At 36.4% G+C, this 14389-nt stretch overlaps 1 protein-coding gene across 1 annotated transcript in view; it reads right to left on the bottom strand.

The window, feature by feature from the left end:
- Positions 1-14389, bottom strand: part of plpp2a (phospholipid phosphatase 2a) — a 68412-nt gene that overhangs the window by 3033 nt on the left and 50990 nt on the right. Inside the window, exons 3-5 of the mRNA XM_056445664.1 lie at positions 9705-9967; positions 5182-5239; positions 1923-2099 (exon numbers count right to left, since the gene is read on the bottom strand). Of these exons, the coding sequence (XP_056301639.1) occupies positions 1923-2099; positions 5182-5239; positions 9705-9967 (498 nt within the window). The remainder of the gene's footprint in view (positions 1-1922; positions 2100-5181; positions 5240-9704; positions 9968-14389) is intronic.

The following is a 14389-nucleotide window of genomic DNA, read 5'->3' as shown; positions in this document are numbered from 1 at the left end:
CACTGGTTCGAGTCCCGGCTGGGTCAGTAGGCATTTCTGTGTGGAGTTTACATGTTCTCCCTATGTCGGCGTGGGTTTCCTCCAGGTGCTCCGGTTTCCCCCTCAGTCCAAACACAAGCGCTATGGACCATTTCAATGTAGTGATGTCATTGGCCCCTGAACATTCCCTGAACATTTTCCAAATTATGCAAACTATTGCATAATTGTAACAAGAGTCTATTCATTACCAAGAGTCAATAACATTATCAATATGTAGATCTTTTTGGATTTTTAGAAGCTAGAGAAATTGAACAGGTATAACAGGAAATATGTTAGGACCACTGTTATTATTTACATCCCTCACAATGGTTTGTAGGTGAATTGAATAAACTAAATTGGCCATAGTGTATGAGTTTGAACGAGTGTGTATGGATGTTTCACATTACTGGGTTGGATAAGTTGGCGGTTCATTCCACTGTGGGTCACCACTAATGAATAAAGGGACTAAGCCGAAGGAAAATGATTGAATGAATGAATGAATAAAATAATGTTTAATTGACTAATTTCTTGTGAATAAATGTGTTCATTTATATTCTTATTATAGTTCTGCTTTACACTAGATAGTGTTAAAATGACCGCAATGACTTTACTTTTATATTATTATCATCACATCCATTTATGCTACTGTTTTAACTGTTCCTTTTTATTAAATGTTTAAGATGCACCAATAGATTAATCGTTTGTCAACTCAGTTACTGTGATATTTCAGTGAATTTCTCAATCACTTTTTCAAATGAATACTTTGATGAAAGTAAATCTTGTGTTTTTATGCCATGTGCTGTCTGGTTTAAGGTTAGCATCTGGAGCTAAAACACAAAATGGTGGAAGATGTCAACTGCTTAAGGGGGGTAATAATTTTGACCTTAAAATAGTTTTTTAAAAAAATGTAAAACTGCTTTCATTCTAGCCGAAATAAAGCAAAAGTATGGAAGCCCGTTCCCGCCACTGAAAAAAAAAAAATTAAGTGAAAAAAAAAAAAAAACGTAAAAAAAAATAATAAAAAAACGTAAAAAAAATTATTAAGTGAAAAAAAAAAAAATTAAGTCAGAATTCCTTTAAAACTCGAAATTCTGACTTTATAACTCGGAATTCTGACTTAATAACTCGCAATTCTGACTTAATAACTCGCAATTCTGACTTAATAACTCGCAATTCTGACTTTATAACTCAGAATTCTGACTTAATAACTCGCAATTCTGACTTTATAACTCGCAATTCTGACTTAATAACTCGCAATTCTGACTTTATAACTCGGAATTCTGACTTAATAACTCGCAATTCTGACTTCATAACTCAGAATTCTGACTTAATAACTCGCAATTCTGACTTTATAACTCAGAATTCTGACTTAATTTTTTTTGTCAAGTTTTTTTTTTTCACTTAATTTATTTATTTTTTTTTTACTTTAACTTTTTTTAAAACTTTTTTTTTTTCACTAAATTTTTTTTTATTCAGTGGCGGGAACGGGCTGACTTTATAACTCGCAATTCTGACTTTATAACTCAGAATTCTGACTTAATTTTTTTTATTTATTTTTTTTTTTTCACTTTATTTAAAAAAAAAAACTTTTTAAACTTTTTTTTTCACTTAATTTTTATTTTTTTTATTCAGTGGCGGGAACGGGCTTCCATACTAAAGAGACTTTCTCCAGAGTAAAAAAATGATTGGAAATACTGTGAAAAATCCCTTGCTCTGTTAAACATCATTCAGGAAATTTTTGAAAAAGAAAACAATAATACTAATAAGTGACAGGAGGGTTATTGCTGCTTCACAATGAAAACAAATATCACTAGTTTTACAAGCACATTCATTTTCTATATGCAAACTTTCATTTCTGCAATTTCTACTCTTGCTTTTACAGTTAACGTGAGCAACTGCCTCACCGTGAGAACAGCGACCAGCGCCCCCTGCAGGAGACCCACCACCACGTCACTCCAGTGGTGTTTGTAGTCCGACACGCGCGTGTATCCCACATAAATGGCAAAGGCCACCAGGAAAAACTGGATTGTGGGCCGGAGGAGACGAGCCCATTTGGATGCCATACGTGCCTGGACATAGAGCTGCACAGAACAACCACAGATTACACAACATTCACAGGGGATATGGGAAATAGTACAACTGATTTTGTTAGCTCATGTTGCTAGTTTTTTGAACAATTCATCTGTGCATGTCAATAAGAAGAAAAAAAAAAACAATAGTTTGCCCTAGTAATCATTAATTGAAATCTGAAAATGCACTTCCTGTTTGTTTTCAGTTAAATTCTCAGATTAGATCTGTCTGAGGTATTGGGCGTGGCTAACACACGTAACCACGCCCCTACAGCTGTCAGTTTTGACAACAAACAGAAATGGTGAGGAGGAGGAGTCTGTTAGGTTGTAATAACTCTCCCCAAATACTTCTCCCTATCTTTCTGAATTAAATGCCTACTTTACTACATCCAATCAGCTCGCAGTAAAAAAAAAAAAACAAGCCACACCCACTGTTTTCTCATTTAATATTCTGTTTCTCTAGGAACTGTCACAACTGTGCCGGCGTTAATGGGAGCACTCGCGGGCCATGCCCCTCCAAAAGAGGTTGTTGTACCCCCCAACACAGTTTTTGTTTATTATTGATTTAAAATACATCAAGAATAATTCAAATAAGCATTGAATATTCCATGATTTATTGTAATACAATTAAAAACTACAGTTGACAATGTGTGTTTATTTTTGATGAAAAGAGACCTGTTTCTCTGATTGGCAGTGTTGCCAGATTGGGCGGTTTCCTGCCCAATTGGGCGTTTTGAATTTATTTTTGTGGGTAAAAAATGACATAGGTGGGTAGTGAAAATTTGGGCGGTTTTGCAACGGTGTGCCCGCCAGGCTCGGTCTGCCCTCATACACCTGTTTTGATCTCCCAAAGAGATGCCATAGCCCCCGTTCTCTGCATACATAAGAACTACCTATATAACAAATACCTGCTGATGGCTCAAATATGGAGTTTGGGAGTAATGGAGTCAAGGTGGAATGTTCAAATACATATGAGAACACTTTCTCCTCTCTGCACAATGTTTTTAGCGACCACAGACACTCAATGCTTCACAAACGAAAGGCCCAATTAGTACAGTTAGACCCAATCCCAATTCTTTTTTTGTACCCCTACCCCCTTAAAACCAAGTGTGAGGGGGAAGGGCTTTAAAATTTACCCCTAAGAAATGGAACAGCACTAACTATATTAGGTAGTGCGCTCCAAAACAGTGACAGAATTTGAGTTTAGAAAGTATAAAACAGATATAAACATCTAAAGCTTTTAGTTGGTCAATTTCACCTAAATCGATCTTAAATCGATTTTCTTTTCACGTCACCTCATACTTTAGTTTCTCATCAAATTTTCTGACCAATCAGAATCTCTCTAGTATCTGACATGCCCCGCCCCCTTCTTTTTATTTGCTTTTTATTTGCTGCGCTTGGTCTCAACCACTCTCAATGACAGAGCTGTGATAAAACCAAACGCTATTGGCTGTTTTTTTAAAGGGTAGGAGCTACTCTATGTCCCTTCCTCTCTTAATTTTTTAGCTGAGATTGTCAAACATGAAATTTAAAAAATGCTTGTTTCAAGGCACTTCACAGGACCTTAAATAGGAGGAAATGAGCTGCAAGACACTGTAGTTTACAGTGTGCTATGGGAAAGCAGCTTATGAGAATAGGAGTTCACTTCCTGACTACTGACACGTCTGAACACGAGTGAAACTAGAGAGTTTATTAAAGATCCCGCAGGTTGGCCAGAACCCTTATGACTTCCTTTCTTCTGTGCATCACTTACACTAAGAGAAGGAAATGTCATGCGGGTTTGGAGAAGAGAGTGTGAGTAAATAATTGGCAAGCTGTATTTTTAGGGTATGTGTGTGTGTGTGTGTGTGTGTATGTATGTATGCATATACAGTGCTCTCCATAAATGAGTACAGCCCACCAATATTTTTATCCATTTCTCTGTAAATATAGCCATTACATTTTGGTGCACCAAAACAGTTTGTTAAAATAAGAGTTTGGTCACCTAACATCTTCAGATATATCAAGATAATTCATTTAAATTTAAATGAGTTATTGCAAGAAACAATATATATAAATATTAAAATACATATAATAAGGTAAACTCTATATAAATGAGTGACTGAATCTTTAAGCCCAAGATATTGGTCCAAAAAAATTTATTCTTTCATAAAACAAAACTAGTGAAGTCTTCATGACTGATTCACTGAATCATTTTTTCAAGAGATTCATATAGAAATTCAGACTGATCCAGCAATGAATCAAGTGATGTTATTGAATGGTTTGTTTAAAATATTTAAAACACGAAATCATTCAGTATCCAGTTCATAACCGATTCACATGTTCAAAAATGTGGATTCATCCAGTAACAAGACAAGTGAACTCTTTAGTGACTCACTGAATCATTTGTTCAAGAGATTCATATAAAAATTCTGACTGATCTTGCAGTTATGAATCATATGTTTAAAATATTTAAAACACGAAATCACTCAGTCTCCAGTTCATAAGAGATTCATTTGTTCAAAAATGTGGATTCATCCAGTAACAAAACAAGCAAAGTCTTTGAATCACTGAAAGATTTGTTTAAAGAAATATGCTCAAGTATGCAGAGTAATCCACTAACGAAACAGATGAAGCCTTTATGAGCAAGACATTAATCTTTTACTCAAGAGACTCTTAAAAATTCAGATTCATCATGTAAAAACAACAAGAAAAGTTTTTGACTGAGTCATTGAGTCACTTGTTCAAGAGATTAGTTCAAAAATACTGGTTCATTCAGTCTAAATGAGTCATTGATTCTGAGTGAATCACTCAAATTACTGAAACTTTTAAAATAGTTTGTAACAATAAAATTTCAAAGAAACTCTTGCAAGTAACATGTTGTTGACTAATCAAAATGGCTAGAGAATACTGATATCGATTTTAAAACAAACATCACACCTATTTGTTTGGACTCTCACACTTGTGCAGCTCTTGATTTAAAGCTGGGAACTCTGGGAATGTGTTTGGCTGTAGTTTATGTTCTCGGTCACGTTTCCTGTGATTTCTTTATCTGTCTGCACTGCTCTCTGTGTCAGCATGATTGCAGGAGAGGAAGAGAAGCGTGAAAACTCACCGCCAGAAACAACATGCAGTACATCCCGAATGAGGAGTGACCCGAGTAGAAGGACAGCCTACAGGACAACACATACAGGACAAAAGAGAGAGAGAGAGAGAAATCATTCTCACAGCTCACAACAACTTTTAAAGTACACATGAAATCAAAACTAACCATATTGATTTTGTTAGCTCACATTGCTAGTTTTGTGGTGAACAATTCATCTGAACATGTCATTCTGTAATCTTTAATTGAAATCTGAAAATGCACTTCCTGTTTATTTTCAGTTCAATTCTAGGGTTACGTTTGTCTGAGGTGTTGGGCGGGGCTAAACAGAAATGGTGAGGAGGAGGAGCCTGTTAGGTTGTAATAACTCTCCCCAAGCCCTTTTCCTGATCTTTCTGAATGAAATGCCTACTTTACTACATCCAATCAGCTTGCAGTACAAGAAATAAGCCACGTCCACTGTTTTCTCATTTAACATTCTGTTTCTCTAGGAACTGCGTCGCATTATGAGAGAAAAAAAAACGGTCACAGCTTCCAGCTCATATGGACTTTAAAGCAGTGGTTCCCAATTGCAGGCCTCGGGACCTCCATGAACTGATCCTTCTGTGTCAAATAAGAGAGACATACAACATGTGCAGGGCAAGGGGTCCCGAAGCTCATTATGTACTTTAGGGGAACTATCTTATTTTCATTTATTCATTTTCTTGTTGGCTTAGTCCCTTTATTAATCTGGGGTCGCCACAGCGGAATGAACCGCCAACTCATCCAGCATTTGTTTTATGCAGCGGATGCCCTTCCAGGTGCAACCCATCCTCATTACACACATACACACTCATTCACACACACATACACTACGGACAATTTAGCCTACCCAATTAACCTGTACCACATGTCTTTGGACTGTGGGGGAAACCGGAGCACCCGGAGGAAACCCACGCGAACGCAGGGAGAACATGCAAACTCGAGGCTCGAACCAGAGACCTTCTTGCTGTGAGGCGACAGCACTACCCACTGCGCCACTGCGTTGCCTCTATCTTATTTTATCAATTTTGTTAGTAGCGTTTGTCAGTTTGCTTAGTCTGATTAGTCTCAATTGTATTTCATTTGTTTAGTCATTTTAGAATTTAGTTCTGTTAATAGTAGAATTTACTTTATTTTTAATCAATACTTTCGAAATGTAGCAATTTTAGGCTTTATTAACAGTAGCAATATTGTGCAGTTCAAAATTAAAAATAAAATAATATTTATTACTGCTGGTTGTCATTTTTATTATTGTTTATATTATTAAATTAAACAGTTTTAGGTTTTGTTAACAGCAGCAATACCGTGTGCCAATATTTATAATTTGTTTAAATATTATTATATTTATTATATAATAATAATAAATATTATTATATTATTTTTAAATATAGCCGGCAGCTAGCTCTCTGCAACCCTCACATGGTTGCCCACTGAAGCTCGGTCAGTACCTGGATGGGAGACCACATGGGAAAGCTGGGTTGCTGCCGGAAGTGGTGTTAGTGAGGCCAGCAGGGGGCGCCCAAGCTGCGGTCTTTTTGGGTCCTAATGCCCCAGTATAGTGACGGGGACTCTATGGCTGTTTCTCAATATGCGTTCTTCAGCGGTCTTGCGTCCTCGTGTTCTCGTGTAACGTCATCATCAGCTGCCAAAGTTCAGTTCCAATACTCAAGACCGCAAGAACAGAGGACGCGTGGAACTTCCCGCATGTGATCTTGATATCGATGCAGACTTGAACACCGAACTCGCTCTGGAAGTCCCAGAATTCATTGTGACTGGAGGTGGGAAGCGCAGCATTTTATTTAGATTTATTATTAAAGTTCAGAGACATCATTTATTTATCTCAGGAGTTTCCCTAAATGAAACGGTAAAAGTAAAAATTACCATGAACATCTTAATAAAGGAATGAACACATTAAGGGTGTTTGTTTACTGAAATTCATATTAAAATCAGTTTTATTTATATTGTGCAACATTTATTTAGAATGTTTTTATGCATAGTATATATTTTGAAAAGGGGAAAAACAATAAATCGTTGTAAGAATGCTGTAATGTTTAAATAATTTACCATTTAAAACGCGTGAAGGTCGTGAAGAACGCAGCATCTCATTTCTCAGAGGACGCGTTCTCTGCCCTCGCGGTCTCCTGAGTTCGTTCTTTCGAGGACACCTGGCAAGACCGGTTTCCACAAGAACGCAAGTCCGTTCTCTGCAATCTTGGAATTGAGAAACAGCCTATACTGCTCAGTGAGCGCCGTCTTTCGGATGAGACGTTAAACTGAGGTCCTGACTCTGTGGTCATTAAAAATCCCAGGATGTCCTTTGAAAAAGAGTAGGGGTTTAACCCTGGCATCCTGGCCAAATCTGCTCACTGGTTCATCATGGCCTCCTAACCCTCCCCATATCATAATTGGCTTTATCTCCTCTCCACCAATCAGCTGATGTGTGGTGTGTGGTCTGGTGCAAGATGGCTGCCGTCGCGTCATCCAGGTAGATGCTGCACATTGGTGGTGGATGAGGAGATTCCTCCCTATGTGTAAAGCGGTTTGAGTGCCCAGAAAAGTGCTATATAAATGTAAGGAATTATTATTGTTATTTTAGTTAGTGGTGAATTAATTCATTGATTTTCTTTTTGGCTTAGTCCCTTTATTAATCCGGGGTCGCCACAGCAGAATAAACCGCCAATTTATCCAGGACGTTTTTATGCAGCGGATGCCCTTCCAGCCACAATCCAACACTGGGAAACATCCACACACACATTTACACATACACTCATACACTACGGACAATTTAGCCTACCCAATTCACCTGCACCGCATGTCTTTGGACTGTGGGGGAAACCGGAGAAAACCGGGGGAAACCGAAGCACCCGGAGGAAACCCACGCGAATATGCAATATGAACACGCAAACTCTACACAGAAACGCCAACTGAGCCGAGGCTCGAACCAGCGACCTTCTTGCTGTGAAGCAACATCACTACCTACTGCGCCACTGCATCACCAGTGGTGAAATTATCATTATTATTTTTAAATTATAATGGGGTTTTTTCATTGTTTTTTTATAGTTGTTGTATTAGGTTTTGTTACTCATAGAAATACTGTGTGTCAATAAATTTCAAAACTATTATTTTACTAATTAACTAATAACTATTACTACATATTAAATATTATTAACTATTTTAACTATTTATTACTGTTAGTGGTGAAATTATTATTATTTTTTTATTATTTCTTTCCAAATCTAACAGTTTTAGGTTTTGTTACTAATAGCAATATTGTGTGTCAATAGAGTTCAACACATAAAACGTAACATTTATTTAAAAAAAAGAAGTAAAAATACTATAAACTGTAAACTCTGGGTGTTGCGGTGGCGTAAAGGGTAGAGCTGTCGCCTCACAGTAAGAAGGTCGCAGGTTCGAGCCTCGGCTGGGTCAGTTAGCGTTTCTGTGTGGAGTTTGCATGTTCTCCCCATGTTCGCGTGGGTTTCCTCCGGGTGCTCCAGTTTCCCCCACAGCGCTTTAGGTAAATTGGGTAAGCTAAATTGCCTGTGGTGTACGTGTGTGAATAAGAGTGTATGAGTGTTTCCCAGTGATGGGTTACATCTGGAAGGGCAGCCTGTGCATAAAACATATGCTGGATAAGTTGTCAGTTCTTTCTGCTGTGTGAAAAATACTCTGTTCAAATTTGAGGTTTTACATTTTGAACAAAGTAACTAAGACCTAAAATATGCAAAATAAAAGTTGTAAAATTACAACAATTGTAATAAATAATGATATAATATAAATAATAAAACAATAATAAATCATATAAAATATACCAATATTTAGAAGCATTATAATTAATAATAATAAATAATAATGATAATAATAATACACTGTAAAACCCAATAAGTTAAGGCAACTCAAACTGTTTGGGGAAACCGATTGCTACAAACCATTTGAGTTAAACTAATCTATATGAGTACTGTGAACTTAATCCATTTAAATTGAAGTAATGAGGTATTTGATTAATTCATTACCTTCGACACTGAGTTCAAAACTCTTTTCAAATGAGTAGAATTAACTTTCAGTCAATTTTGAATTAACTACACTCATTTCATTTGATACGGTTCACTGTTGGGATTTACAGTGTAATAATAATAATAATAAAACCACCACCACATTTAAAATCCTAATTTTCCACATTTAAAACTGTCCCATCATCCCCTATAAAGGACAACAGTATTTCCCTGACAGTGAAAACAAAAACAATGTAAAATGTGCCATGAGCACAGTTCACGCTTCCCAGTTCACGTTTTATCAAAACTATAAATACTCCTGAAAACAAATGACATTTCAAAACACAAATAAGACCTTCGAGCCACAAAGGTCAAAGCCTAAGAAAGCACCAACGATACTGGACAAACAGGAAGCTCAACAACAGGTGAAGAATATCAACGAGTCCAGGAAGTGAGGTCATCAGTGTAGGACCTGTGACATGGCTCTTCCTATCCCGTGTGTTTGTGTGTGTGTGTGTGTACCTGGACTCGGTCACGTTTCGAGCATTTCCAGTGCAGTTTATCTCCAGCATGTAGCCTTCACACACTGCTGGAGCACAAACCGACATGAAGTTCGGCCGCAGGCGTCCGATGGTGTACTTGGCCATATCGGTGAGAGACTGACTCACACACGCCCCGAACAGAAACGTCCCGACCACTTTATAGAGCGCTGCAGTGTACTGGTTGAAGTCTGAGTTTGAGTAAAGACGCTTGGTGTAGACCAAGTAAGCTTCGCCAGATATGATCTGCAGGAGAGAAAACCATACGATTTAAGTCATCTCATATCCTGATAAAGATTAACATTAAAGTCAATATTTCCCAAATGATGTTTATCAGATTCAGAAATTTTTCCACAGTAAGTCCGATAATATTTTTTCTTCTGGATAAAGTCTTATTTGTTTTATTTCAGCTAGACTAAAAGCAATTTTAAATTTTTCTAAAACCATTTTAAGGTCAATATTATTAGCCCCCTTAAGCAATATTTGTTTTCGAATGTCTACAGAACAAACAATCATTGTACAATGCACTGACTTGGCTAGTTAATCTAATTAACCTAGGCTAAACCTAAGCTAAATACTAGTATCATGAAAAATATCTAGTAAAATATTATTTACTGTCGTCATGGTACAGATAAAATAAATCAGTGATTAGAAATGAGTTATTAAAACTATTATATTTAGAAATGTTCTGAAAAAAAATCTTTCTGTTAAGCAGAAATTGGGGAAAAAGATATACAGGGGGCTAATAATACTGACTTCAGCTGTATGTATAAAGTTCATCCAGGAGGTTGTTATCACAGAATAAAGCCTGACAAGTTTATCAGCAGCCCAAACACAAAGCTGAGCACGTTTGTATTAGACTAAAGGGCTTTATTCTGTGAAAACAACCATCCTGGATGTACTTTATCTCACTTATTACATGGCTACACAAAACATAAAACTAACAAACGTGGAAGTTTTATTTATTAATAAAAAAGGCATCCAAAAAAAAGTAAAATAAGCAAATAAATAAATCTCAAAGTCATTTATCTAGCCTAATGCATACATTTCTTTCTTAAAATTAAGATTATAGGTGGCTAAGGCAGGAAAACTTTGAAAATCCGATCATTTATCTTTACAGACACGACAACTCCACGTTTTTAAAATGGTCAGCTGAAAATGGTTTCAGAAAAGGTTCCATTTCTCTAGATTTGGCAAACAGAAGATGTATGATAAAATATGAAGCCGCTTTCTAAGATGTATATTATAACAATGTCTCAGTAATTACTTTTTTTCTGTAATATTTTTTTTCTCCTTTTTTACATGTCATTGTATTTTGTTATGGGGGCTAATAATTCAGGACGGCTAATAATTCTGATTTCAACTGTATGTTAGGGATAAAGTAGATTCAGGAGATTGTCATCACAGAATAGGGAAGTATAATATATTGTTTCAGCATCGATATTGCATAAACATTGGAAAGGGGTTTTTGTTTTCACCCAGCCCCTCGCTACATAATGCTGTAAGCTGCACAGCTGATGTTTACATTTGTAATATTTCTATTCTTTGCAAATTTAAAAAAAACCCTCATGTGTCCAAATCATTTATGAGACCCACCGTAAGTGTTAATTTGCATTGATGTACAGATTTGGATAATTTAGGATTGGATAATATACAATTGACTGATATACAACTATTGGAAAATCTGGACTCTGGGGGTTAAAAAAATCTGTGCAACATAAGACCTGGTTTAATGTGATATTTTGTTCAAGGCAGACATTTATTCATCAATAGGAGAACATCACGCACAAAAAAAGTTAAATAAGCAAATAAATACATTTCAAACTCATTGATCTGGCCTCAAGCATACATTTCTTTCTGAAAAATAAGATCATAGTTTTTATTAAGACAGGAAAACTTTGAAAATGCTTTCAGTACACCAACAGACAGATCAATTATCTTCATGATTAACCATTACAGCAAATTACACATTTTGTGCTTGTATTATTTTGGGCACCAGTATGCAGTGATAACTGCAGTAATACCATGGTAAACTACAAAAACATTCACTCATTAATGAGAAGTTTCTATTCAGGATATCTTTTTTAATATTAAGGCTCTTTTATAAAATAAAAATTCTGCTAAAACAGTTTACAGATTTTGCATCCATCAATGAGGGTTAAGAAAATCCAAAGGACAACGCGTAAAAACGTTGCTGTTGGTAATGCCAAAAAGGAAATAGAAACTCGTGTTTCTTTTAGTTTGTCTGGAATTATAATATATTCAAAATTAAATTAAAAAAAAATGTAAAAACGACTAAGGTTATTATTAATAGACCTCTTAATTATTTTTATTTTGATTGCCTATAGCAGTGGTCCCCGACACCCAGGCCGTGGACTGGTACGGGGGCCGCACAAAATGTGAAAATGTAAAAATTGCCCGTATTCCCTCAGTTACATTTCATTCACTAAAGCGCCAAAATTTAACCCACAAGCAGCTAAATGAGTAAGAAACAGGCGTCTTTAAAAAGTTCCTTTGCGAAGGGGAAAAGGCCCAGTGGAGGACCCGCAAACTGCCAAGGAATGGATCCGCAACCCATTTGTCGCTAATTATCTTCTTTATTCTCCATTTCCACCTGGGGATACTCTTCCCGAGGCCCGCAGACTATGCAGAGTCACTGATTCGATCCAAGACCAACGACGAGATGATCCCAAGGTTTCCATATCCTGGACCAGGCCGTATCCTGAGCAGCTACTGTGATGGTCATGGAAGAGTGGAGAACATGAGACTGATTCCTGTGACGCTCCAGAGACAGACGAGTCTTCGCTGAGGCCAGCTTCCAGCCTCCGCCACTGAGACTGCAGCTCTGCACGAGACGTTTGGCCAGCGGAGAAATTAAAATGATCGTGCCCAACTGAGCCTGGTTTCTCTCAAGGTTTTTTTTCTTCACTTCCGCCATTAGTGAAGTTTTTTTTTCCCTCTCCGCTGTCGCCACTGGCTTGCATAGTTCAGGATCTATAGAGCTGCGCATCGTTGGATTTGCTCTTCAATATTTGGACTCTCAGTAGTGATTATTAAACCACACTGAACTGAGCTAAACTGAACTGAACTAAACACTACAAACTGAATTACACTGTTCCTATTTACTATGACCTTTTATGTGAAGATGCTTTGACACAATCTACATTGTATAAGCGCTATACAAATAAAGGTGAATTGAATTGAATTGAATTGTCAACAAATCACAGTTGACGGCATGGAGTCGTGTGGCTTGCACACGAATCTATAGTGGTGCACGCAAGCAGCGTGAAGTTCAGTTGAAAATATCTCAACTTTTCAGAAAGCCGTGAGCACGCCCCAAGTCACGTTGATAAGAACTGATCAATCAGTTTATATTCTGACCAATTAATATTTTGTATGGAAAATACACTTTTTGATTGACTAATTATCTCAGACAAACACATACTACTCAAACACTGTAGTGCCTTTTTCATTTTCTCCATAAACAAAACTTGTATCAGAGCTGCCGCAATATTTTTTCAGCTAGTCATCCTCTGAGAAAATGATTTATGGTTGCCTAGCCATCTACGTAAACCCTCCGAGTCCCCCAGGGCTGCAGTAAAATTGTCAAGCGTTAAACAGTCCATGGAGATGAAAAGGTTGGGGACTATTGGCCTACAGAACATAACTACTGTCCAACATCCACTATCCTACTATTAATATCCACTATAAAAAACTTGCCTAGTTAAACAATTAATCTAGTTAAGCCTTTAAATGTCACTTTAAGCTAAATACTAGTACAGTATCTTGAATACTAGTATATAGTCAAATATCATATACTATCATCATGGCAAAGATAAAAGAAATCATTTATTAGTAATTATTAGTAATAGTTTATTAGTATCATTAATAAGCTATTAAAACTATTATGTTTAGAAATGTTGAAAAAATTATTCTCTGCATTAAAAAGCACTTTTTGAAAAAAGAATATTTCACAGGAGGGCTAATCATCTGGTCTTCAACTGTTTTATGTTATGATTTTTTTAAAAGCACTTTGAATTGCCATTGTGTACTGAATGTGTTGCATAAACTTGCCTTGAGAAGGATTCAAGCAAATATCTTTGCAGATGACTCAGAGTGAGAGTTGATGAATCACACTGAACTAATCACAGTGTTCTCGCAGGACATCTGACAATAATACAAACCAACCTGCATCTTTACACAATCAAACGCAACACAGAACATTCCTTTCAAAATCAACACAGCTGTCTTTTTCCCACCAGCAGTTATAATAAGTATATTCTAAAAACTAGTTTCTTTTATCGTTGCAATGACAGTAAATAATATTTGACTAGATATTTTTCAAGGCACTTCTATACAGCTTAAAGAGACATTTAAAGACTTAACTAGCCATGTTAGAGTAATTAGGCAAGTCATTGTATAAAGTTGGTTTGTTCTGTAGACCATCGAGAAAAAAAATATTGCTTAAAGGAGCCAATAATATTGACCTTAAAATGCTTTAAAAAATATTAAAAACTGCCTTTATTCTAGCCGAAATAAAACAAATAAGAGGAACAAATGTTATAGGAAATACTGTGAAAAATTCGATGCCCTGTTAAACACCAGTTGGGAAATATTTAAAAACAAATAAAACAATTCACAGTAGGGTGAATAACTTTGACTTCAACT

The sequence above is a fragment of the Danio aesculapii genome, chromosome 2, assembly GCF_903798145.1.
Source record: "Danio aesculapii chromosome 2, fDanAes4.1, whole genome shotgun sequence".
Lineage (NCBI taxonomy): Eukaryota > Metazoa > Chordata > Actinopteri > Cypriniformes > Danionidae > Danio > Danio aesculapii.
Note: the sequence above shows the minus strand (reverse complement) of the source record. Positions and strands in the feature narration are given on the sequence as shown.